General features: G+C 44.5%; 1 protein-coding gene and 1 long non-coding RNA gene across 4 annotated transcripts in view; one reads left to right on the forward strand and one right to left on the reverse strand.

The window, feature by feature from the left end:
* LOC123286010 (uncharacterized) overlaps positions 1–4,617 on the reverse strand; it is a 32,775-nt gene extending 28,158 nt beyond the window's left edge. The window contains exon 1 of the long non-coding RNA XR_006528164.2: positions 4,499–4,617. This is a non-coding gene — a long non-coding RNA (uncharacterized lncRNA). The remainder of the gene's footprint in view (positions 1–4,498) is intronic.
* Positions 4,618–4,848: 231 nt separating this feature from the next.
* The window catches only part of ETV5 (ETS variant transcription factor 5), a 56,276-nt gene continuing 34,732 nt past the window's right edge, over positions 4,849–26,392 (forward strand). The window contains exons 1-6 of one of the 3 annotated variants that reach the window (XM_014846127.3): positions 4,940–5,088; positions 7,941–8,062; positions 8,215–8,333; positions 8,470–8,557; positions 8,681–8,728; positions 8,836–8,886. In XM_014846127.3, coding sequence (XP_014701613.1) covers positions 8,289–8,333; positions 8,470–8,557; positions 8,681–8,728; positions 8,836–8,886 — 232 coding nt within the window. In that variant the 5' untranslated portion in view covers positions 4,940–5,088; positions 7,941–8,062; positions 8,215–8,288. Of the gene's footprint in view, positions 5,089–7,940; positions 8,063–8,214; positions 8,334–8,469; positions 8,558–8,680; positions 8,729–8,835; positions 8,887–26,392 lie in introns of all 3 variants that reach the window. The other 2 variants (XM_014846126.3, XM_044771254.2) reach the window with 2 other exon arrangements.

The raw sequence follows: 26,392 nt of genomic DNA on the forward strand, positions 1-26,392 counted from the left end.
TTCACACCTGCAAATTGGGTATTATCGCTACCTCCCAGAAGGATTGGGAATATTAAATGAGACAACATATGTGAAACGTCTACCACAGAGCATGACATATAGGCAATGCTCAGTAAAGATAATTTCCATTCTCTTTCTAAAGTGGCTTTAATGAAGACAAATTCTAGCTGGCCCAGGAAATAATTGAGAAGTCTGGCTGGAGTTGCTGGAGCATGTACCCAAGGAAACACAGCTACTCTCATGGGAGTGGCCAGGAAGCCGTCAGAGCCCCAAGGGCAAGATGAGGGAAATCGACGAGGGTGGGAGGTTGCAGGAACTAAGACTGCACAGTAAAGGGTTTCAGAGCAAGGACTGTTCGAGATCTGTTTGGGCGCCTGACTCCAACTCTTACTCGCTATGTGATCTTGGGCAAGTTACCTAACCTCTCTGTGCCTCAGTTTCCTTATCTATAAAATAGGGATAATAATGGTATCTACATCACAGGGTTGCCAGGAGGATTAAGTGTGTTAATATAAGCAAAGTCCCTAAACAGCCTGGCATAAGAAAATGCTCTTTCAGTGCTGGCTGCTGTCATTAAGCATACACACCTTTCCTGGGACTGAGGCAGCCCAGCAGAGGGGCTAATGGCCAGGATCTGGAGGGGCCCCTTGGGTGCACTCTCCCTTTTACTGTGTGCTAGCTATGTGACCTGGAGCCATCGATGTAACCTTCCTGTACCTACCCTTCCTCATCTGTGAAAAGTGGAGGTGATCATAACAGCCCCTCCCTCAGAGGGCTGTTGTTGGGGATTAATGTGCTGATGCAGATGAAGCGTTTAGACAAGTTTCTGGCTCATATTAAGCACTCAGTAAATGCCAGCTATTATTATTCCCTAGCTATAAGGAACCCTGAAGACAATATGGACCCTATTTGTTTAAAGAGACATTGAATCGAAAAGATTTTCTTTTCTCTCCTCAGTTTTTGGGATACTTATTTATGAATTTCAAAAAGGAAGGTGTGCCAGCCAGATAGAATCCTTGATCCCTTGAAGTCAAGAAAAACATATCCGTACCTTTTTGATGCTGTCCCGAAGTCCCTTCCTCTATACTTTACTATATTGGAAAAGGAGCCCGGGGGCTACACCCCAGCCTCCAGACATGGCTGCACACACCACAGCATTTCTAACAGAGGGATAAGAGGCATTTTCCCAAAGTAAGGGACCAAGATCATGGTGCTGCCACATTTCCCACCACCATCTTGGTGATCAGCTCAATGCAGGGTTGCCTGCCTTACGCTTTAACTTGTTTCGGGGATTTTGGGGAAAAACTTTAAAAGTGGTCCTCTAAAGGGAAACAGAAGCTTTCAGGCTCCAGACTTGTTTTTCTAGCCTTCCAGGTGTTTCTCTGAAGACACACTGCAAACTGAAGAACAAGGGGCTAGTCATCCTACTCTGATTAGTGAGCTTTGCTACCACCAGAAGACAAAGGCTAGATCAACACTCCATGAATGTTCCAGAGCATTGGTCTCTCTCTTTGCTATCTTTTCCAGTCCTGTTTCTCTCCTGCAGGAGAGGGAATGGTACATTAAAACACATGCTGGACAAAACCTCCAATGTAAGTAATGTTCTCAGAAGGAAAGACGCAACATACTAGACAAAGACCTTCTAAATACTGACCTTTAACTCTTACAAGGGCAAAGAAAAGAGAAGACAGAGAGTGGGGTGGAGATGGGAGTGGGGGAGATAAGTCACTAAGAAGGAGAAGCAGAAGAAAAGAAGGAAGAGGCGTGGAGAGAAGTCATCATAAACACTTAACCATAGGGAACCAACTCAGGAGTCAGTCTGGCAAGGTAGGTCATCAGGAGTTACACGCTCACATTTCACGGCAGAGCCAAGGGGCCTGGGCACAGGGCCTGAACTCCCTGTCCAACACAATTCTCGGAATCATAGACTCTTAGAGCTGGAGCAATCCTCTGAGTTCATCTATCCCACCCCCTGCAGTAGTCCCTCTGAACTCTCCCTAAATCTATCTGCATAGATGCCTCCTGTGATGGAAGACTCATTACCAACAGCACTATTCCTTCGGTGGGCCACTCCAAATGTTCCAAGGTCCTTCCTAACACTATACTGAGCTAAAATCTGTCTCCCCGTGACTTCAACCAATTCTATCATCCACTGTTCGAGGTTCAAATATTTCCTGGTGGTTTTCTGAGCAACAGAGGCACATGCTAGGTCTCCCACACATGGGCTCTAGAGCCTGCCTGCCTTAACGCTTATCTGGGTTCAGCAACCTATAAGCTGTGTAACTGTTGACAAGTTATTTAATCTCTCTGTGGCTCAGTTTCTTGTTTATAAAATGCAGATATTCATAGTAGAGACCACATCAGTACTATTATTATGAGGATTAAATGAGATAATCTATAGAAAATTGTATATAGCATGAACAGGTCATGTATTAAGCGCTCAATAAACTGCAGCTGCTAAGTTGCGCAACAGAATGTGGGCTCCTCCAAGAAAAAGACTGAATTGTATTCATCCCTGTAACTTTTTTGCTTAGCACAGGGTCTGGCTGAGTATTTGGTACAAAATAGATATTTACTAAGTGACTAATTAATTGACAAGAGCTCTATAGTGGTATAAATTCCCACATATGATCTTGTACTGTGACAACCTTCTTATAAAAACCCATCCCCCAAATCCTCCCCTGCTCACAATTTAGCCACTATTTACTACTGCTTAATCCAGAAATATCTAACTTCTCTTGCCAAGGTGGGATGGAGAGCCCAGGCTTAAGGCGAAGGTCACACTCCAGGCATCAAGTCCAGCCCCCTGGAGGAAGTGGCTGTGAGGTGTCCTGCACTGTTTGCCTGTCGCCAGTTATGAAGTGTGATTGATGTGTTATGGCTTACACAGGACATGTGGCCCCGTGGGCTGCAGGCCCTCTAGGGGACTGGGACCTGAGAGACAGATTTAAGCAAAGAGAAAAATGAGAGCTCCTCTGGAGACACTAGATCAAGAGAGGGTGATGAAATGGGGCAGGATGGGGACAGACAAGATGGGAAGGAGGAGGATGGGAGAGCCACCTTGGGACCAGAGTCTAGCTGGGGAGATGGAATCCTCAGGGATGTGAGCAACACACTAGGAGCACAACTGGGCTAGGCTGAAAACCTCCAGCCACCAAATAGAAATGGTACTACTTAGGGAATGAAGAGAGGCACCAAAGGAAAACTTTGCTGGAGCTGGGGTCGGTAGAAAAATGCTCTACTAGGAAATCAGATATCACGGAGCTGCCTGTTAAGGGTTCAGAGCATTTTCCTACCCATCAACTCAGGCCCAGTTCAGTCTCTCGCAAAGTCAGCAGCTCATGCCGGGTCAGTACTGGGCCCAGGACTCAATCAGGATACTCGGGTTTCCTTAGATGAACTCCAACATGTCTTAGGTTATAAAGGACAGACAGATGGAGCGCCCACTCTAAGATAAACAAGTGGAAGCAGAAAAGAAGGTGGGCAAATTTTGACTTAAAAAAATTCTTTTTCTAAAAATCCACACTGCATTTCTGGTAGTAGGAGTGGGGGGCAGCTCCAGAATTGGCTACCCTGGGGCCCCTTTCACTAGGGGCTGTCTCCTAACGTGGCTATTTCCTCCCCACAGCTGGTACAAGGGGTGAAAGGCAGAGCACACCAACAGAAAGAGAACAGAACAGCTCCCTCGCAAGCCCCAGCATCCTGGGGGAGAGCAGAGAGCCGCCCCACGGCCTTCACAGGAGGGAGTAGAGGGGACGGAGAGGGGAAAGGATTGTTTATTTATTTGTTTCCCGGTACACCCTGTTAAGAATCTCAGCAATTGCAGTTAGTGCCCGATCATTTGGCAAGCAGAGTAGCTTCTCGTCGTTCCCAGCTGCACGGGATCTAATTCGCAAATACACCATCTTGCATTCAACACTTAAATGGAAAACAGGCAGCCCCGGGAGGGAGGGAGGCAGTCTAACTCCGCAAGCCGGTTTCGGAGGGATTTATATTTCCAGGTCGGTTGACTGGTTGGTGCGGCCCCCAGACAGAATTTTTTGGAGCTCCCACCCTCTCTTATTTCGGGTCCAAAACCCACTCCGGCGGAGGTTATCAACTGTAATTAAACTTGGGGAGGAAACAGGATTTGTGTGAACCTTAGGCCTCGCCAGTATAAAATAGTAACTAAAATCTGATTGAGAACTCAGATTTTAAACGGAGATACTGCTTATTCTTCCCCACTGGAAACCTGGTTAAAGGAAATTAAGGCCTCGCTTAAAGGTAACTAAGATTAGAGGGCTCGGTTTCCGTTTTCTCTGTTTCTGTGGGCCGAACGCCCAGGTCGGTCAGCGAGTTTCTCTCTGGGTGGAATGACGAATTCCTCTCGCTGTATTCTAAAACGATAACTTTGCTTGGTGCTGCAGCTGTGAATGTCTGGCGCCCAGCGGCCCGATCCTGGAGGTGGCGTTGCTCGGGGGAGAAGTAGGGGTGAATGGGGAAGGGAGAAGAGCCGTACCTCGGTGAAAAGTTGGGAGAGCTGTGGGGAGGGGAGTAAACGGCGGCTCCTCGCGGCCTCGGCCCCTTTAAGTGCTTCACTGACTCAGCTAAGCTTCCCCCTCAGGTCGCGTTTTTTATGAATGAAAAACGTCCTTACATTCATTATATAAACAAGCCTTTGCTGATTGGCCAATGGCCCCCGGTGCATAAATTATGTAAAACAGACCCCTAACGGGGTGGGGAGGGACGCGCCGTAGACCAATGGGGGCCGGAGTTGATGGGGCGGCTTGGCTGGATTTGCCCGCAGACAGGGTAAACAAGAGGTGATGGACAGCCGCGGGAGCGACCTCGGGCCAATGGGAACGCGGCTGGGCTAGAGCTGCGGGCCAATGGCGGCGGGCGGAGCAGCTAGCCGCGGGGGGCCGGGCCAGAGATCCAGCCTGGTTGGCAGCTGCGGCGCAGAGTCCAGCCGCTGGTGCGCGGAGTGGTTCAGCGTCCCCGGAGCGGTTCGCCCTAGCCATTCGCTTAGGCGCCCAGGCCCGGTGCGCGCGTGCGTGAGCGCGCCTGCGCCCCGGGGCCGCTGCAAGGGGAGGAGAGCCACCGCCTCAGGTGAGGGGGCGTCGAGTGGGCAGGGGGGGCGTTGGAGTGGGTGTCCGGGAACGGGTCCGCAGGGCCCAGCTGGCGAGAGTTCACGGGCTGATTCCGAAACCTCGAAGTCGGGGTGCACTTTCTATCTTGGCTGAGCCCCCGGTGGCTGACTACCCCCTCCCCCCGCGGCCCGGTCCGGTTCGGTTCCTGGGAGACGTCGGGCGGGTGCGGCTAACGGTTCCGGAGCGCTCGGAGAACGGGTTTCCGCACGTCGCGGGGGAGGCGCGCCGGAGCGCGGGGTGCGGGGGCTCCAGGGTGGGGATGCGGGGCGCGGAGTTGCTGGGCTTTACAGTCTCTGGAGATCTGAGAGCCCCGAGGGGACTTGGAGGCTCGCGAGAAGAGGCGCTTGGCTGAGCTTTGCAGTGGGGAGGAGGGGGCAGAAAGCAGCTTAGGGGGAATATTTGAGAGGTGATGTCCCCCCAGAACACCAGGAGGGGTTAAGTGACATAGGCATGTGCAGCCTGCGGGGTTGGGGTCGGCCAGGAACTTATGCGGACCTTGCAAGTTTCAAATTGTGTAAAGTGGACACCCAGTCCCCTCGCTCACACCCCAGCAGACTGAGGGCATTAGGCTGCACGGCGATTCTCGAGAAATCGGGGAGCATCAGTACAGCGGCCTGAGGATGGTGGGGGAAAAAAAAAAACGTGTGCGGAGGGGGGGGAATGGAGAGATGCTGGAGCCTCGCGCTGGATCAGGGATCTGACCGCATTTTCACAGAGCAGGGGGCCTCTGGGGGGAACCGAACTCCTGGTTAAGGAGGGATGCCTAGGAGAAATGTTTGGAGGGTTTTTTTTTTTTTTTTTGGAGGAGGAAGGAATTGGGAGCAGTTGGTAGCGCCCAGCGCCGAGGCTCATTTTTATGAATGTTGGTGACTTTATGAATGAAGTGGGTTTCTTTCGTTGGCTCGCTGCTCCCTGCGGCTTTTTTCTTTCCCTTTTTGTGAATGAAGCATTGAGCTTTCTTCCTAAAACGCTGGGGTGAGGGGCCTTGCGTCGGAGGCTGGGCGTGCGTTGAGAGTGGGGGCGGGGGCGCATCTGAAGGAGTTTTCATGAATGGGGAAGGCTGGGAATTGGGTGGAAGTGTGTCTTGTTTTGTGAATGGGGCCCAGCGCGAGGGATCCTGTTACAGCCTTTACCTGATGTGGCGGCCGCGGCTCGCTCTCCCATTCATAAAACCAGGCCCGCGGCGCACCGCGGGGGAGGGGCCTCGATCGCGCCGCCGCGCCGTGTTAAAGTTTTCCTGGGGGCACCGGGAAGGGAGGGGGGGTACAAAGGAAGTGGTTTAAACTCCTGGATGAGCCTTCCCTTCAGGCTTAAAAAAAATTATACTTTGAACATGATTTTTCTAGCCCTTGAACTTTGAGGGCTGCTTTAAAGATCCTCGATGCCTCTTTTGGGTTCGCTTATGGCAGCTTCTTTCTTTAGTTTTTGAAAAGATATTTTTGCTCTTCGTGGTGAAGTGTTTTGCAACGTGTTTCATCATGAGACTCTGAAAAATCCTCCCCTCCGCTCTCCTACCCATTGTCCCCTTCCCCTAATAGACATTTACAGAATCTCTAAGGTCACGGTTTAAGCTGACAGATTTTTGAAGACTGCAGAGGACTTGTTTTCGTGCCTCTCACCTCACTGCTGTTTCTCGGATTTTGTATATGGGTCGGTGACATTTGAGAAAGAGGCTTTATTCCGAACGTTTTAGCGCTGTTTGGAAGGCACGCAAGCAGGCTAGCGGGAGTGTTTTTCTAGAAAGTTATGAACTGCGTACAGTTTTACTCCTCTCCCTCTTTCTCTTTGCCTTTGAAAATATCTGATTACTTGGGCCAAAGTGCTGAGAGGAGGCTGGCCTTAGAGGGTTTTCTTGTATCCTGCTCACTTGCGAAAATCTGATATACTCCGGACAGTGTGAAAAACAAATTGGATGGAATTGCCCGCTGAGAAAAAGTTCCCTATTTAAAATTTGTATACAAGTTAAACAAAAGAATTATCCTTAAGCATTTTGTGTTGCTTAGAGCTGGGGTGAGTGAAATTAATGTTTTCCCCATTTTGTTGACTTAACTGCATTTTTATTTGGAGAACAAAACAAAGTGTTCAGAAAGATGGTACCTTCCTAAAATTGTTACTTTATTCCTCCCAGACGAAAAAAAGTTCCCTCCTCTCCATTTTGACCCCCAGCCTCTCTCCCCCGCCCCAAAGCTTGACAGTGGTGGAAACAAGTTTAATTTTATTTTTTTGCATGTTTGGAAAAAATTTACTTCACTACAAGAAACAAACTGAATTTTCTTCCCATGAATCTTTTGCTTTTAATGCTTTTTTAAGATCTGTGGTAAAGATGCACTTAAACTATGTGCAGTGGAATTTAGTTTCCTTTATCCATTACTTTTCATAGCTATTTTATTTTAGAAGTTGGAGATATCACAGATATCTCTATAGGTTGCCATGGAGAAATTTGTGACATTACAGACACTACACCTGTTTGGATAGAAGATTTAGATTTTAATAAAGAGTTCTATGACAATAAGTACCCCTCTGATCAGTATGTTCCTGGAACTATTTATAGTGTTTTACCACTGACCTACAAAATACTTTTAGAAACACTATGTATGTCAGATTCTTAATTGCCAATAATTTGGAATGCTTAAACCCAGTTTCTCTACTTCCTGTCACTGTACTATCAAAAATTAAATCATTTCTTAAAAAAAAAAAAAACCCTAACACTACAGATGCCCTGGAGAATCTTCTATTAGAGAGAATCTTGAAATCACCCTTTCATAATGAAAATAAGGTTTTTTGGAGTTTGTTTCTGTTTTTGTTTTGTAGGGGACAGATAGTAGCAAAGCTATAATCTTAATGATGAGAGAGAGAGGAGAAAAGGATGACTAGGGAAATGGATTTGCCACTGACTGCACTATGAACCTTCGATGCCCTTAATCCAGCCCGAGGTTAGTCTGTAAAGCTTACACCTTGACGGGCTTTAAGTACCTCAGGGAAAGGTAGTGATTTTGCTCAGGCCCTAAAGAAAGAGCAGTATAAAATTACTTTAATTCTCTTTTTGCCCCCCTGTCAGTTAAAATCTCCCAAATTTATATTACAGGAGGACCCCTTTCCCCCCAGAAATTACTCAATGCTGAAACCTTTCAGAGTGACATTAGAGACATTGGAAGCACCATGGATGGGTTTTATGATCAGCAAGTCCCTTTTATGGTCCCAGGGGTAAGTTTGTGTAGCTTTTGGTTTGTTTTGTCCTCCCTCTTGGAATATGTGTGTTCTCCTTATCAGTTTAGTGGTACAACCTCCCTTGGACCCTTTCATTACCCATGAGTCTTCACTGTGTGTTGGCCTCTTTCAGAAGTCTCGATCAGAGGAATGTAGAGGGCGGCCTGTGATTGACAGAAAGAGGAAGTTTTTGGACACAGATCTGGCTCATGATTCTGAAGGTAGTGAAGCTTTCCCCTCTGTGTTGTGGCTTCCTCAAATGGCTCCCAGTGAAAGCAGCCGTAGTCTTTGCTGCCTAGCTGAGGAATTCTCCTCATTCTGGTATCTTCTGTTTTCAATTCCAGAGTTGTTTCAGGATCTCAGTCAACTTCAAGAGGCTTGGTTAGCTGAAGGCAAGTTTCTTGGCTGTCCTATTTTCCATATAAAACATTTTACTGTGCTTTTTAAATAAAGCTTTTAAATAAAACTTAAAGGTCTAAAATAAAAATCTCTTTTCCAGCACAAGTTCCCGATGATGAACAGTTTGTCCCAGATTTTCAGTCTGATAACTGTAAGTACCTTTCTGGTGGTGGCCGTTTGTTCTGAAATTGTCTGGTCTTGGATCATCCGTGTCTAGAATACTCTTTTCAGCCGTAGCCAGCATATTTGGACAGTGGAATGCATTTTGTTTCTTTTAATAATTCAAAGTTAACCCCCTAAACTTTTGTTTCATTCCTTACTGAAATTATCTCTAAAGTGCTTTTTATTCTCTTGCAGGTAAGATTTACTGAACATAATTCCATCCTCAATTGCGTTTTGGCTAAGAGTATTTCAAGCTCAAAATTATCAGTTAATTGACATCCTATATAAGATGTTAGACCAAACACGCATTAATCAGACATTATCTTAGTGTTTTTGCTTGTTTTATAAATTAAGTCCTTGATGCTAGTGGTGAGCCTGAATTTTTTTCTTTTAAAGGTGCAGAACATAGTTAATGGAAGATTCCAGTTAATTGTGGTTTCACCCAACCTGTTGTCAATTTTGCTTCTACTTCTAAGTTGACAAAGGGTGTTCAAAAAGTGACCACCCTTATGTTTTCATGCAGTCGTCAGGACTTTTATCCATCAGAGAAGAGTAAAAACTTTTTCTTAAAATGTCATTAAGTGCTCGTATCATTGAGATAACAAATGCAGTGGGGAGCTCAAAAAATGACTCTCAGTGCTGGCAGGGAGACAGTTAGCTTTGCACTGATCTTTCTTTCTGGGCTGTCCTCAACAGGTTTGGGAGCTTTTGTGGTCCAGGCAAGCTATCAAGGACAAAGCTGGCTGATGAAATTTGAGCAGCACAGGGCAGCTCTAGAGAGCATTAGTCACTGGCGAATGAGCAGGTTTAAGAGAGGCCTGGAGAAAATGCTGCGTCTCTTGAGAGTTGCATCATAGAGAAATTCATGTCTCTTAGTCATAGTTTATAATAGCAAGCACCTGAGCCAGGCAAGGATTCGATTTCTCATTTTGCACCAGCAAATTCTTCCCAGCTTTTTTTTTTATCTTGTGTGTATGTGTGTATAAAAATGCCGCAGGAAGAGAGAGGGTATCTGTGGGTCTAAAAGCAGGGAGTTCTAAATCATTGAATGAAAGAACAGAGGTACCAGCTAAACTTTCTTTAATGATAGGCCTCATATCCAAGGCACAATGCCATGAAAATTGAAAAGGGAGTAAACTGTAACCCACAGATGCATGGTTACCTTAGCTTTGTCACAGCTTGTTGTGGATGTTTTCTATAGGAAAGTAAATGCATGTTAATTATTGCCCTTTGATTGCTTTAAAGTGATTGGGAAGCTTGCCACTGAAAGGCTAAATAAAGATAACCCAAATTGTGTGTGGGGGGTGTGTGTGTGTGTGTATGTGTTTGCAAGATAAAAGAGAGGATTTGTAATCCCACTTTGTTCTGTGTTGACAATTTGGCCCAGCCTTTCCAGTTCTTGCTCAGAGCAGCATAAACTGCAGTCTGGGAGGTGGCTTTCTTGGCAGAGGTTCTTTGAAATGCTTTTACGACAGTTTTGTTTGTTTCTCTGTAACCCAAGAGTTAAAAGGAGGTGAGATGACTGCATTCAGATTGATTTCATGTACCGAAGCAAAGGTATGTTCTTTAGAGAAAGATTTCAGCAAACAGGATTTATATTTGGAGAGATATTTGTCTGCAGGAATAGGCTAAAGTGAAGGGATCAATAAATGTGTTTTGGCTCCTTAGAAATCATTCCTGCTCAGCAAATAGAATGTGCTAAGTTCTTTAATTAAAATGCCATAGCTAAAATGGAGGTGCTTTGGGAGATGCTTCTGCTTACCAAGCGGGATGTGTTTTTTACTTTGTTTGCTTTTTGCTTTAACTTCTTAAGGTTGAGCTTTTCTGTCTTTTAAGGATAAAGCAGATGGTTGAGTAGCCTTGAGAAATCTTTTAATAATTCATTCCCCATCTCTGACTCTTATTTCTGGAGATGGAGCTTCAAGAAGGATAAGAGTCAAATAGATCGACTTACCTTAGAGGTTAGGCGGGAACACAAATGGGGGGAGGGAGGTGTGTCCTTGAACCATTCGTCTTTGCTGTTATGTGTGACTGGTTTGACTGCAGTTGAGACTGACAGTGTAGACATGAGAGCTGGCAGAGCCCAGGGCTAGGCAGACTCTTTCTTCTCTGCAAGCACATCTCACAGCCTTGGGTTGAAGATCAGCTTCCATCCTGGTCACCTTCTGGGAGGGGCCAGGATTATTCCAGGGGAGGGGGAGAAATTCATTCAAATTTAGTGAAGCCTTATGAGTTGTTTTGAATCACTTAATCGGTGAACTATAAACCAAACTTATACTTGCATGGTAAAGCAAACCTTTTCCTTACGGTAGCAGAAACATTTGGAACAGATTTGATTAATTTTCCATTGTGTGTGTGTGTGTGTGTGTGTGAGAGAGAGAGAGAGAGAGAAAGAAAACACTAAGTAATAGTTTTTATTTTAGAATGTCAGTTTTGAAAATTATGGCTTACTTTTTTGGTAAACACTATAAGCTCAACTTCTAAAGAGATTACATTTTGTAAGTTTTCCAGATTTGGGTTCCTACCCCTAGGCATCCATCCATAAGTGGGTTTTGAATAAATGAAACCATTGTTCTTAGAAGTCTTATAGAAATGCCCAGCTTACTCCTGGCTATACAGATTTCACCTTACCTCACAAATATAGACATTAATAAAGTCTCTGCCTCCTGGAATCTCTTAAAGGTCAAATCCAAAGGAATAGAAAGTGCAGCCTGTCAACTATACAGACTATAGGGGTTCTGCTAGTGACCCCCATTGTCCCTTGGTCTTGAGAAGTAACCCTGAAGATCCCAGGTTGTTCAAGCTGGAAGTCCCTCGTAGGGATAGTCTTGCCCAACCCCTTCATTTTACAGAGGGGATAATAGAAGGTCCAGATAGTTGGAGAGACTGACTAGTGATTTCGGGGCAAATGGGAGGGGTAGGTGAGATGAGAAAAGAACTTAGAAAATCGGATCCTTAAAGAAGCTGTGCAGAGCTTCACAGCCAGGGGGTACTGTCATGTTCAGGTGTGCTCAAGGCTCTCCCGCATTATTTCAGATACCCAGAGATGGCCCTCAGGAAAGCCTTAGGGAAACTGCTGGCAGCCCAGGCCAACACTGCAGTCCTCTTCATTCTATGATCCTGAGAATCTTATTAAATATCTTGGTTGCCTTGAGTTTTTCCGTCTAGGATTTGGAAGAGAGAAAGAAATTATAAAACAGAAAAATTATAAAACTGACATGCTTCCTAGAATACATATTAGTGTGTGTACAGATAAAACTTTGAGCATATATCTATGTCCAGCGTATTATAAATAAGTATGTGTATATATCTATATAAATGTGTGTGTAGCTAAATATGTGTCTTAACACACAGAGCTACCAAACCAGGGAACCCAAGTCAGTAGATAGCTGTGTACACATCTTTACACATTTTCACAGAATTAACTACAAATCAAAACCATGGATAAGATTAGAACTCAAAGTGCTTATATTTGGGAGGGTGTTTCCATTCATTTTTCTGAACTTGGGTACTTAACGGTGTTACTAGACTGTGGCATATGTAAATAGTTTTTTAAAATGCAGATTTTAGTTCTGCTTTTATAAAATCTGATTTGTTTTCATTGGGTTATTGTGAATGTTTACCTGTCAGCATCTTGAATAACTAAAATATTTTATACTGGAGAGAAGGCATGATAAAAATCTGATTTTTCAAACCATGGCCTCAGGGCTGCCCTGGTCACACGATCCACTTTGGCGGCCCAGGGTTCCCCGGCCCGGATCCCCATGCAGACGCACCTGCTTGTCAAGCCATGCTGTGGCAGGTGTCCCACATATAAAGTAGAGGAAGATGGGTATGGATGTTCACTCAGGACCAGTCTTCCTCAGCAAAAAAGAGGAGGATTGGCGGCAGATGTTAGCTCAGAGCTAATCTTCCAAAAAAAAAGATGGCCTCCATACCAAATATCATTTAGAGAACTGTGTTAAAATCCAAATGACCTTATTTTCCCCCTGAAGTGTTCTTTCTAGATCTCTGTTTCAAAAAGAGTGGACTGACGAGGAAGTATGGGTAATTTCCTAAGACTGGCTAATTAACTGATAAAATCGACTTTTCATAAATACATAGCAGTAGATGGCTGGGGAAATAGGATTACTGTTATGACAGCCTTTGAGCCTGAAACACATTGATCTTAATCCTGTTTCGATCTCAGATTATTCAACTGGTTTTTTTGGGTTTTTATTATTACATATGAGGCTGCTATAGTAGAGGCAAGTCTTTCCTTTTGCAGAGAGCACATCATTTTGGACCTAGATGTGGTGTAGCGAAACTCTAGGTTTACTTGCTCTATGGTCTCCAGCCCTTTCTATTTGAAAAGATCATCCTAAAGTCTTTTTGTTATGAAAGGTAAGAAAGAAAACAAGAGGCACTTTAAAAATAAGAGGCTTGAGGGAGTCAAGGCTATGAGTTTTATCCTTTTCAAGAGCCAATACTTCTGAAGGTAGGGAGAAGGAGGGGTGGGGAAGACAGCAGGAGGACAGTGTGCAGGGGATAGGTTATACGATTCCAGGTTTACAATGCTGCTTTCAAAGTCTTTGTTAGCTAGCCCACTGCTTACACTGAGAGAGTGCTGAATGATTTGAAATCCTTCCTGTTTTCAGAGCTTCCAGGATCCTTAGACCCAAGGCTCTTAAGGATCCAAGACCTAGAGTTCCCATTTATCTAAAAGAGCCACATGTTTACACAAAATCTGTCTTCGTCTAACTTTAATTCAGTTTGGCTTATTAAAAACAATGGAGTTTTCTCTTCTTCAATGTCTCTCTGCTCTCAGTCCTCTAATAAAATCCAGTAATCTTTCCAGTCCTTTGTGTCTGTCGAGAAAAACGTGGAATGGGGAATTACATCTGTGTCTGCCAGGCAGATCACTTATGTAGATTCCAGGGGTAACAAAATCCTGGTATCAATCAATAATTTACCATCCATCCTCTGTTTGCCAGCATTCTTCACTTTTACAAGATTAAGACATGGGTAGCCTGATGAAGCTGAGAATTTGTACTGTCTGCCATTTCTACATCTAATAGTATCATTGTTTTAATTTCAGTCCCAGAAAAAATGTTACTGGTAGTGGAGTTGGGTGGGATGTGTGATTCTCTACCAAGAGACTGTTCCCCCCACGTTTCTCAGGTTTCAATGGTGGTAAAGTACATCCAGGCTCAGAGGCTGACAGCCCCCTCTCGGGCGCATGGCTGCCCTTGAGGCAGCTTGGGCCCCATCTGTGCCCTGGCACACAGTGCTTCTCCATTCGGAATCGGAGGAGCTCAGAGTCTTGTCATGTTGCAGTTCCCAGCTCTTGGACAAGCGCCAGGCATGCTGATGCCAGTAGCGGATTAGGTTGCTTTTTTAAAAATTCATTTTGTGAACTCATCAAGCTCATTTAACAGAGGCTTTCGTCGTCAGTTTCTATCATTGTCCTATCCCTCTAAGAGGCTCAGCTTAAAGAAGGGGCAAAATAACTAGGCCTTCAGAGTGTACATGGGTGGGCACGCACCTGCATGCATGCATGCGTGTGTATGTTTGTGACAGAGAACATAACCATAACGTAAGTACACCTTTGGGCTTGGCAGGTGGATGACAGTGGACTAGCAACTCTTCTCAGGGAGAAGAGCCCGCACATAAAAGGACCCTGCGTAGCAAAGAAAGGAGGCTCCTCCGCCTGGAAGGAGGAAGCGTCCAGGGGAAAGTTGCAGCAGAGGGTGTGAGGCTCCGGGGAGCAGGATAAGATCTAGCTATTAAAAGCCCCGGAGTTTGAGACTGATCTGCAGAGCAGCCAAGGCATCGAATGGGGATCCTGTGGTCAGAAAGACTTCAGAGCAATGCTTCCCGTGTCATCATCTGAGTTCACTGGGGGTGGGGGTGGGGGCAGTCTTCTTTCGAACATAAGCCATTTGAAAATAGCCAAATATATTATGAAAAAGAGGAAACAACCCAACAGCTACAGTTTATTTCCTGGATTTGATTTTCAAAAAGTAGTATGCTTTTCCTTGAAATAAAGTCTGGTTGTTGGACTTCCTTCATCAGATCTTCCTCAGGGGGATTCGTGAAGGTTTGAAAAAAATCTCTAAGAAACCAAACCAGTTTTTAGCCTTGTACTTTGCATTGTCCTTGGAGCATTGTCCTTGGAGTAGATTTCACCTTCCATCCCCAGATCTCCTCACTCTTCCCTTGTGATGTCTCATGGGCATTCAGGGGGGTATTATAAACCTTTCAGGTCGGATGCAAAGCCAGGGAAAGGGACTGTGAAACTGTTTGTAATAGGTAGCTCCCCCCCTCCCCCCGCCACACCTGCAGCCAGAGAATCTAGTAGTGTCTCCAGAGACCGGCTCCCTTGGGGAGGAAGCCAGGTGGCTCCCAATGTAGCTCTTGGCAATGATTGGAAAACAAGGAGTCTGGAAAGGCCGGCCTCCAGAGAGGGCGTCCTCTAATGCAAACCAGCTCGCCCTGGGGCAGCAGAAATACCATTGCTACAGTCACATTCTGAACAGGGCAGCACCAGATAGTTTTCTTTTGCCTTTCTCCTTTTGCCAGAGGGCACTTGCAGACCTCACTTGGAGCTGACTTGCACACCCTTGCAGATTTCAGCCAGGGTCTTGGCCATCTGAATCTTAGGGAGGGTGTGGAGCAGGCAGGCGCCTGCAGTGTCTGAGTTTCTTACATAAACACAGCGCGCTGGGTGAGCAAGCGTCCCTGCGGCGACAGCTGGGCTCAGCTCTGTCTGCCCCAGCGAGTTGAGCTGCAGAGTCCCCCTCTTGCTTGAATGGAGCATTCCAAATTGGTTGTGAATGGAGGGCGGGGCTCCCTTGCAGACTTTTTCAATGAATAACCAGACCCCATTGTGCAGCCTGTGGAAAAACAACCAACTCAAACAACACTGGGACTGTTAGAAATATGCTTGTGATTGGCAGCTTGGAGAACCTCCAAAATTAGTTTCCTTTGGCTTCCCTGCTGCTCCTTGTTCTCGGAGCCTGGGCTTAATGGGGCTTGAGTTTTCTTTTAAGTGCTGACTTTAACCCTCCAACTGCCATGCTGATGGCCTGGGCTTATGGGGAAGGGCTGCTACCGACCAGTGAGTCCACCCCCCCCTTTCTTTGCCTCCCATTTTAGACTGTAGCTGTCTAAAGGGAGTGATAATAGGAGAGGGTGGTTTGGCTTCCCTGGAGAGAGAGGTGTTGAGACTTGATCTGAGGATATTACCCTTTTATCTCCTGCTTCCCATGGGGCTGTGGCTTTCGCTCCCCGTTGAAGATTCCTGCCTGCTCTTCTACTCCAAGCTCCAGTCTTTACTCCAGGCCTCAAGAACGGGTGTCTGGCTGCCACAATGCAGATATTTCTTGCGTAGGCTTACATTTTAACATGGGGGAGACAAAGCTGTAATTTCTCTACTCCTCAGCCTTCTCTCTCCTGTTTAATTTCCCACTGTGGTCGGATCCATGTCATTTTAAAATGACACTCCCCAGACTGCTACTCAGCCAAGGGGGGGGCCTCACTATGGCTGCAAGCCTTACCCTGGACACTCATCAAATGCCTTGCCTCCTCAGTGAACATCCCAGGGCCTACCGGAAAGAACCTAGCCTCTGAGCAACCCCAAAACCAGAATTGCCTCCTCATCCTGGACGAAGCCAGGTTCTAGGGGCACACTTGCCTCAGTGGTGCCCACCCTAAGCATCCTCCAGCATCTTCTTGGCTATCAACTCACAGACACCCCCGAAGGGCTGTGCGGGCTAGACCAGGGTTGTATGATAGGCATAAAAAGGACAATCACTTAAAAAGCAAAACAAAACTTAACAGTAATGATCCAGCGCCATTTCCTCAGGGTTTTAAAGAGCTTGTCTTAGTTCCTGCTCCTCATCCTCACAACCGAAATGAGGCTGTTTGCATTTGTGTTTGGCTGTAAGGATTCTTTTTCTGAAATATTTCCCTTGCTATAAATTGGTCCTGTAAGAATGTCTTCCCTTCCCTATTAAAAAAAAAGAGCAGGCCTGGGCAGATTATCCTTTTGTGAGAGAGTTTGAAACCTCTCAGGAGGTAACCCCAGCTATCAGCTGTGTAAGAGGATGCTGATATTTGTGCTTCTCCAGAGGGGCTGAGGAGGACTTAGCTTACATAAACACTTTTCAGCTGAGTGCCTGGAAATGCTTTGTAATTGCCTGAAAGGGCACTTAATGAGGGTCTTTTATACTTTTCCCATAGAAAAGGTAGAATAGAAGAGGGGGGATGTCTCTTCTAGGAGGCTGCCACAGTAAAGGCCAGATCCTGGCATGCCTACCCCAAGTTTCCTATAGAGAATAATTCAGCGGTGATAGCTTCACTGTGCTGAGGGATCTTCGAGTCAGAACATTTCTGCTCCTCCTTAACTCCCTTTTCATACCTTTCCTTCCCCAGCAGCCATGAAATCTTATTTCTTGAGGAATAAGGAGAAAGCAGCATAGGGTTTTAATGTATTCTGTATTTTGACAAATATTAAACTTAGTCCTTCCTTCCCAATTTCCATTCTTGTTGAAACAGAAAACAGTTTCTCTTCGGCTGTAAGTGTCTCCAAAAGCAGAGAACCCCGGTCTTCTGTTTCTTGATCTCGGCCTCAGCCGTTGCGCCCCGCTCTGCATACAGCTGATACTTGGTGAATGTGTTTCACCCAGCACCACGTTCTCTGTTATGTTCCTCTTCCACCCCATCTTTCAACAGCCCCCAACACCAGCCTCTAGCTAATAAGGAAGTAACTCTGTAGAGGGTCTCTGAGTTCTGAGAGTCCTTGGAATGACCTTAGAGAGAAATAGAAAACAACTAGTTATGGCTAGTTCTCATTGTCTGATTCCTCTTTTAAACACACACACAGCCCAGTCTTCCTAGGCTGCATTTAGACATTATGCAGCTAATGCTATGTTTCCCAGTACGACTGCATGTGCTGGAGAACAAGTCATGGTTGAGGCATGCTTGACGCACTTGCTGAGTTTCTGCTTTTAGGAGAAGGAGGGCTATAGATAGAAGGAATGGTTCTCGGGGGAGACGCCGATTTCTCTAGAGTTTGGATTTTCTCCTGTCAGATTTTAAAGATGAATGTTAAACTTGAAGTCAAAGATAAAATTTTCCACAGTGCTTAGATCCTATTTCTAGTATTCTTAACACTTTAATGCCACTTTAGATGAGAATTATAAATTGGGAATTAATTATAGAAGGGATGAGTTTTGCAATTTTTTTGCAATTTTTTCCCATTCAGAAAAAATGCCCTGTTTCCCCTTTTCCTGAGGTGTGTTCCACTGTGAGCAGTCCTTCTGGTAAAATGGACTGTGGTTGACTTAAGGCCCACAGTAGAGGAAGCCATCGTGTCATCTCTAACAAAGCTTGAGTTGGGAGGACAGGTTTTCTTAGACCTCTTTCTCAACCATGAAAATAAAACAAATAGTTGTCCATCATATTGGTGAAGGTTGAATATTAAAATTCTTTGAACAGCTGCCCCAGCAAAGTAGTTGGTATAAATAATATTCAAATCCTCCTTTTGGTGTAATCAGGCCAGCCAGTCACGTTTTTATTCCTTCAGTCCCTTAATCTTGAAAGTAACCAAAGGCCCCAAGTGGAAGCCAACTCTCCAGGCTGTAAGTTTACCAAGACCCGGCCCTTCGTAGTCAAGCCCTTGCGTTCAAACCCAGAGGAACCGCTTATTTTCATCTTGACTCTCCTCAGAGTCAGCTCAGTACACTCGGACAATCCTTTCACTTGACTGTCAGATGCTTTGGTTTCTCTGTGGCCCACAAGTTTTGGGATGGACACTCTTATGCAATTAGAAATATTAATTCTACACAAAATACTTTTATGGAAGAGCCGCATATCTATTAATACACAAGCCCTACCTCAATCAGGGTTAGGCCAGTTCTTTTCTAAGTTCCTTCTCCTTGCTTTAATTTCTTACTCTTATATTCAAGGCCTCGGGATTTCTATTTTCAGAATTCTAAAGTAACAATTCTAAATTGTTAGGATAAATGAGACCTTTGAAGAAAAGGAACTGCATAAATCCAAGCTGTTTCAAAAATAATACTGAAGTGTGGAGAGTGTGAACTTGAAGTAAATCTGAAACTAGTTCATCTGGGTCAAAAAAAAACCCTCTCTACTACCATTGGCATTAAATTACCTTCCTTATTTGATAACAGAGATTTTCTGTTTAGAAATGACTATTTGAAAGATGTGCAATTTTGTAGTGAGAACAAGATGCAGCTGTTCCGTGATAGGTACTCCTTCTTACCCACGGTTCCCCATCTGTGAGTCAAGACGTTCCTGATTTAGTACATACATCCAAGGTGGGCTCCTCTTACTAATAGTACCACTTCTCTTGGGAGGAGGAGAGAAGGAGCATTAATACAAAGAATCTCTTTCTTTCTATTTTAGCTATACTTAGAATAAAAACCTTTAAAAATCACCTGTGTCATCATTGTTAGTATTGATAGAGGTAAAGAAATGACAAGGCCAGTATCCCAAATTCCAATTCGCAAGTGGAACTCTTAGTTGATGACCAAGGATGTGATCAGCCAACTTCTTTAACCTGGCAAACTTGCCGCTGGGTGGTAGGTCAGCCTTGAGGACTCTTGCTTCTAAGGCCCACAACAAGCCAGTCTCTGCCTTCCTGTGCATAGGCTCATTATTACCCTGAGCTCTTCCCAGGGCCCTCTCAGCCTTTGGAGGACAAGAGCATCTCCCAGCCCCTGCGTTAGAAGAAGCAAATAGCCTTGAGGACCACTTTTGTTCTTCCTAGCCAAAGCTGTCTCCCTACTGTGTGTCCTTTAGGACCTGGGTGGCATCCTTTCCTTGGATCACATTTTCTCCTATCTGGAGGAGGAGTAAAGAGGCAGGGGAAGCCTTGAACCCCACCAGAGGCTAGGGTGCCCCCCACATTTTGATCAGTCAGCCTATATGGTACTATCCCACCTTTTGGGGTGCAGTTGTATGTTATACAGTGAACTCCCAAAGTGACTTTCATGGGCAAAATTTAGTTTTTCATCTTCTGACCAGTAGTGTTTCAGTTGGTGATTTGATTCTGAGATACCATGTGCTGGTTCTGCCGGCCAGCTGCTACCATTGCTGGAAGAAGAAGGAAGAGGGGGAGGAAGGTTTTTGCAGGATCTTATAATTGTTGAGCAAGCTTAACAGAAGCAAACTTCCAAATCACCCCCTCTCCTCCCCATTATATGAAGTCACTAGAGAATATGAGCATTATAGTTCAAATAATATGATCTCAGCAGTGTAAGAATGCCCCCCAATAAAGCCCTTTCCTGTAAAGTATAACCCCCTTATCAAGTGCATCCCCCTTTCCCACAGAGAAATTAAAATCTGTAAGTGTAAAACCACCATTTTCATCTTTTTCTGCTTTTACCCTAGCCGGAAGGGCATTGTTTTGGGGTTTCACGGAAGCTACAGCCCAGGGGCCCCTTAAGGTGGAACTGCCAATGTGCTTTGACATCTTCAGAGCTGGATTTCCCCATTGTTGAACCTATCTTGTATCATATTCTCCACATTTTAGGGAGCAGTAAGGGCATAAAATACCATAACACTGGCCCTACACAAACAAAATTTAGAAACACTTCACCCTGTAGAACCAATGTGAGCACTGCTGCATTTTGTTGTTGAAGCACCAATCCTACACACAGCCAGCATTTCCCCAGAGAAAGCACCGTCTGCAAGCCCAATGCATTACCCGTGGCACAGCCTAGACCCAGGGCGCTGTTGTCAGCTCGAGGCCGTAGCAGAGATTTAGGGTTATCCGAGGTAATAGAAAATGGAAGGGAGGCTTACAGAGCATGGCCCCATGGTTTTAACTTCTTCATGGTATCAATTCTGCTGTCTAATTTAAAGCCCAGGTGGGAGAAATTCTATCAATAACTCTAATTCCTGTATCCTGGGAGAAATTCCACTGCCTTTGCAGGTGGCCTTTAGAGATGCTTCAGATACCACTCTCACTCATGCTATTTATACATTTTCAAAGTTGGGCCAGTTCTTTTCTAAGCTCCTTTTCCTCCCTTTAATTTCTAACGCTTGAATTCGAGGCCTCTGGCTTTCCGTTTTCAGAATTCTGAAGTAATCTTCTGATGTCCCTGCTAACCCTGTTTTTCTGCTACCCCATTTGTGAACGGAGGGTGGGCTCTCTGGAGACAGTCTCTAGAATATCTTTCAAGTAAGTGCCTATCATTTTTCATAGGAGCTCACCAACAGAGTGTTCCTGAGCTGGCATCCCCAGAAAGCTTCCAGCTCTTGAATTTCCAAATACTCGGGATAATGTCATCTACTCTTATGGGCAAAAAAGGAGTCGTCTTCCCCACCTCACTTCCTGCTGTAGCAAGACCTGCTATTGTTTTGTTGGTTATTATTTCACTCTGTTATTCCCCAGACATTTTCATGCAGGGTCATCAAGACTTGAGTCTCGCTCTTGGTTTGACCCTTTACCTATGCCACTGTAATCCTAACCCTGTTGGTTGGATCTGACTGTCTTTTTCCATAGTCCGTGTCATGATAATAAGTTCAAAGTCTTTTTTCTAGAGCTGATTATATCATGCCAAGTTTCTAGCTCTAAATCATGAAAAATAGAGTGGTTTTTTTTTTCCCACACACCAACTCCTGAAGCCTCCCTTCTGCTGACTGGAGGTTTTTCCTACTGCCTCAGAGAGATCGGATTCCTGGAGCCGGATGTTCTCGGAACTAGCTTTATCAGTTCCTAATTTGGTTCTTGCGTTATTTATTGTACAGAAGATGATATTGGCCATATAGGAAGGGCTTCTCTAATTGTTAATTGATGAATTCTGCTGCCTCATGGTTGATGCTACACTGCAGGGCCCTGAAATATACCACCAGGGTGATATTCAGTCCTTTGATCCTTGCTGAGAAACAGCACAAGTAGGAAAAAATAACCTGGAGTGATCAACACTCTAACCCCACCATGATTGATCACCATTCTGAAATCCTGAATACCGCCACTGTGCCAATCCTGGAGAGATCTTTCCCTATACCTACTGATACCAAATTCTATCCCAGAGCGGAAGCCTTGCTGTCTTCATGTAGGACTTTGCCCAGGACAAATGCAGCTATTTTGCAGTTTGAGATTGCAGAATGAGCCTGCCCTGAAATCTCAGCCCCTGTATGTAGTGTGCTCACCTAGGTGTTAGCTACACCAGATGTTCGTCATATTTCCCATGAACTGTACGGAGAGCCTGGATTCCCCACTGGATTCCTACTGCCATCCTTTATTCCCAAGACATAAATGCACAGGGGATTCTCCAAGCCAACATACTTTCTTTAACACAATTTAGGGCTTCAGCTCCACATTCCTTTTGGATCTCTTAGCCTGCTGAGCTAGGTTGGAGCAGTTGGCACCCCCAAGAACTCTTGCCTTTTTTCCCTAAGGCTGAGAGCACCAAAAATCCCAGGCCACTATTTCAAGCTTCCTCTCTTGGCCCTGGCCGTACTCGGCCTTTATGGGCAAAAGGAACCACCCAGCTACTTAGGAGGGAAGAGAATGAAGGAGAACCTCAAGGAAGAGAACTTCAATTCTTTTTAATTTTGCCAACCTACACAGGTTGGTGATGGCTGCATTGTGCCCTCTTGAGGACTCTAAGGATGAAATTTAATGAGTCATCTAGCTGATCTGGTGATGCTCCAAACCTGTTGTACATATATATTCACAAGGTGTGGACATTCTCCATTTTTTTCCAAGACTGTTTTGTGGTCTTGAGTTGGGCGTATGTTTTAGTTCCTGTTATATGTGTGTGGAATTACTGATAGATTTTACTTTTGTTAATATTTTGTACTTGCGTAATTGCTGTCTTTTTACCCAGGCAGTGGTAGAGGTGGCAATGGGCAATAGTCATGCTGACAGCAGTAGCAGTTTCCCTTCTGCCCTCCTTGGGTGTTCCCTTCTCCTTTCTAAGTGGGCCAGGGCCAAAAAAATATTTGAGAACCACTGCCTTAGACGTTAGAGTATGACCAGCATTTGTCCTTGTGTAACTTTAGATTCCCGGAGCTATGTTATCCAAACATGGTAAAAGTAAAGGATAAACAGGACAGTATCCTTCCAATTTGGTAATGGGCCAGGGGTGGCTTTCTTCATGTGTGAGTGCTTGGTTTTGAAGTTCCTAGCACATCTCCTTTTGACTTGTTAGTTGACTATAAGATAAAGGGATTTTTTTCTCCAAGTATCTCAGAGGAGATGGGATATAGTATGTTTTATTGATTTATTTTCAAAACATATTTCTACATTTGCTTCATTTCTCTATGTATAAATATATTTTTCTTTCTGAACCATTCGAAAAACAAGTTGCAGACATTATGACAGTTCACCCCCAAATACTTTAGTGAGCATCTCCAAAAATTAAGGACATTCTTCTACATAGCCTAAGAAAATTAACTTTTATTCAGTAATATTCAGAATTGCCAAATTGTCCCCTAAAAGTCTTTTATAGCTGATATTGATACTGTTTTAGATCTAAGATTCAATTAAGAATCACACATGGCATTTATTGTTATGCTTCTTTTATCTTCAATTTACAACAATCTGCCTACCTTTTTTTTTGCTTTTTTTTGTAACATTGGCTTTTTTGAAGACTCCTGGCCAGTTGTTTTGTAGTTGTTGACTTTTTTAGGCTACATTTTTTTTTTTTTTAAGATTGGCCCTGAGCTAACATCTGTTGCCAATCTTTTTGTTCTTCTCCCCAAAGCCCCCCAGTGCATAGTTGTGTATTCTAGTTGTGATGTGCCTCTAGTTGTGTATGTGGGACACCATCTCAGCATGGCCTGATGAGTGGCACCACTTCCGCACCCAGAATCTGAACCAGCGAAACCCTGGGCGCACTAACTTAACCACTTGGCCACGGACCGGCCCCCTTTAGGCTACATTTTTAAAGGATTTGTAGAAATGCGAACAACTTACAGAACTGCTGACCTTAGGCGTGGAAATCCCCTATGTTGTCAAATCTCTCACCTCTCACATCCATGTTATTGTGTTGACCTTAAAACACTGTTAGATGAACGGGGTGGGTCTGGTGGAGACATTTGGATGGGAGATTGTTTGTGCTTGTTTGAGGACAGGGCTTTTGAGGGACTTATTAAGATTTTTTAGCACAGCTTACTAAATAGTTGATTTGACTATTTATGGGTGATGTTTTACTATATTCAGTTTTTTAATTTATGCTCACAAAGGTTAGCTCTGTGAGATATTAAAGAAAACACCACATTCCCCCATACCTGCTCCAATTCTGCTTTTAGAACTTGTGCCCCCTCACTAAATTTGATAACATTGCAAATTTTTATCTTTGGAAACTGTTGCCAGGCAGAATCAACGTTAACCATTCAGACGGGTTTGAGCATGTCTCTTCCTTGGCTTGGAAATCCAAAAGGCATCTCTTTTTCCAGATACTCTCTCAGGTGACGGAACCTATCTGTGTACTTCAACTCCCTTGAACCTCCTTGGTTCCCAGAACAGGGTATTATCTCTGGTCCTTATCTTTCACTGGTGCTGCTATACCAATTCAAAGAATACTCAGATATTAGGAATGTATTTTGTGCTTGAATTGAATTTCTAATATACTCAGCCCTAAAATAAAGACATATTTCTGATCTCTTCTGGAAATATGGTGGAATTTAAAAAATAATCCTCATCCTATCTCTGTCTTTTCTTACTTAACTAGCTGTTTGAGCTTTGTCTCAAAATTTGTCAAAAAAGGCCAGAGGGAAGGAAAGGCAGCAGTATGTTGGAAAGTAGGCCTTTTGGCTTTGTTGTGCTTTTCAAAGCACAGAACCCAAGGGCCAGTGCAATCTGGTGACTTAGAGCCCTCTGGTTTTCGTGAACGGGATACTCTGACAAGTTAAGGATAAATCAGGGGAGAAGAGGCCACACCCACTCTTTCTGGTGGCGTCTTCAGTTCTGTTTTGCCAATGTCATTTTTATATTCACATGTCCCTCTGCCATAGAGTCTTTTGCCTTCTTTCCTCCTGTTCCACTCACTGCTACAGCCAAAGGACGGTGTGGCAGATGTCTTGGGGACCATGGTAGTGATCTAAGAGAGGAGCAGTGACAGAAAGCTGGTGGCACAGAGAGTAGTAAGCTTAGGAATAGACCTTCACTTTAGGATTATGGCTGTGGAATCCCAAGAAGTCTCTGACTATGACCGCGTACATTCCATATCACATTTGTGGAGACGTGCTCTGAGAGGCCTTGGAGACAGAGGCTGGCCACCTGAGACATAGCCTCATGACCTGCCATTTTGAGGCAGGTACTGGTGTTTTGGTCAACTTCCATCCTGAGACACAACTTTCCAGGTAAAATAAGAAGAACATGGCTGTTGAGTGTGACCAGATAAGTTCCTCCCCCGAGGTCAGACCTACACAGCCGATTTGGGAAAGATGGAGTCTGGCCCAGATGGAGGTAATGAAACTGAAGAAGGGAGGAGGAAAACCCTGAAGCAAAGCCTGAACGATGACAACTGGTGGAAGGCAGGCGAATCCTGTGTCTGAAGCAGGGGAGATAAGGATGGGCTTAATCTGTCTCCTGCTCAGACCACAGCATAACTGATTGGCAATTTCTTTAACACTCAGCAACTACATAAATGTTGTATGTATTTACAGAAAAGTCTGTGGCAAACTGAAACTTTGATGATTATAAAACACATCAAAGGAAAGGCTTGTTAGACAAGGTGGGTTTTGTCTTTCTAAAAAAAAATAATTCCTTTTGAATCAAACTGTTGTTCATCATAACATTCAACAAAAGTGTTTTCCTTTGTTTTGATCCTCGGTACTGTAATAGTGAAGTTCACTGCCAGCACTGGCATGGGGTAACTGCCTTGGACAGAGTCCACAGGCCTGTCCTTGTGGGCAGGAAACAGATTTTGTCAGCAGAGGGAATTATTATTTCTCTTGAATGGGCCAGTTTGTCTATTTTTTCCATTTTAAAACAATTGGGTTATTTCTTTGGAAGAGTGCTTCTAAACCATCACAGAAGAAAGATTTTCTAAAGTTTGAGAAATCTTAGTGAGTATTAACTCAGTGATGCTATCTGACCAGGACAGGGCTGCTTTTTTCAAATCAGAAGCTTAATTGAAATAACATAGCAAGAGCATAGCTTAATAAATTTTCACAAACCATACAGGCATTTAGGTCAAGACCTAGAACTTACCAGAATATAAGGAGACTACTTGTGCCTCCTGAATAGGCAGCACCCCCAGACTCGAGTAACCTCCATCGTGACTATAAACACCATAGATTAGTTTTGTCTCCTTTTGAACGTTATATAAATTGGCTCGTACAGTATGTTCCCTTTTGTGTCTGGCTTCCTTTGCTCAATATATTTAGGAGATTCCATGTTGTTAAATGTAATTGTAATTGCTTCATTCTCAATTCTGTGTAGTGCTGAGATTTTGTTTGGGGTTACACTGAGCCTATAGATAATTTGGGAAGTATTGATATTTTTATAATATCAAGCTTTCCAACTCATG

This window comes from Equus asinus, chromosome 5 (assembly GCF_041296235.1).
Source record: "Equus asinus isolate D_3611 breed Donkey chromosome 5, EquAss-T2T_v2, whole genome shotgun sequence".
NCBI lineage: Eukaryota > Metazoa > Chordata > Mammalia > Perissodactyla > Equidae > Equus > Equus asinus.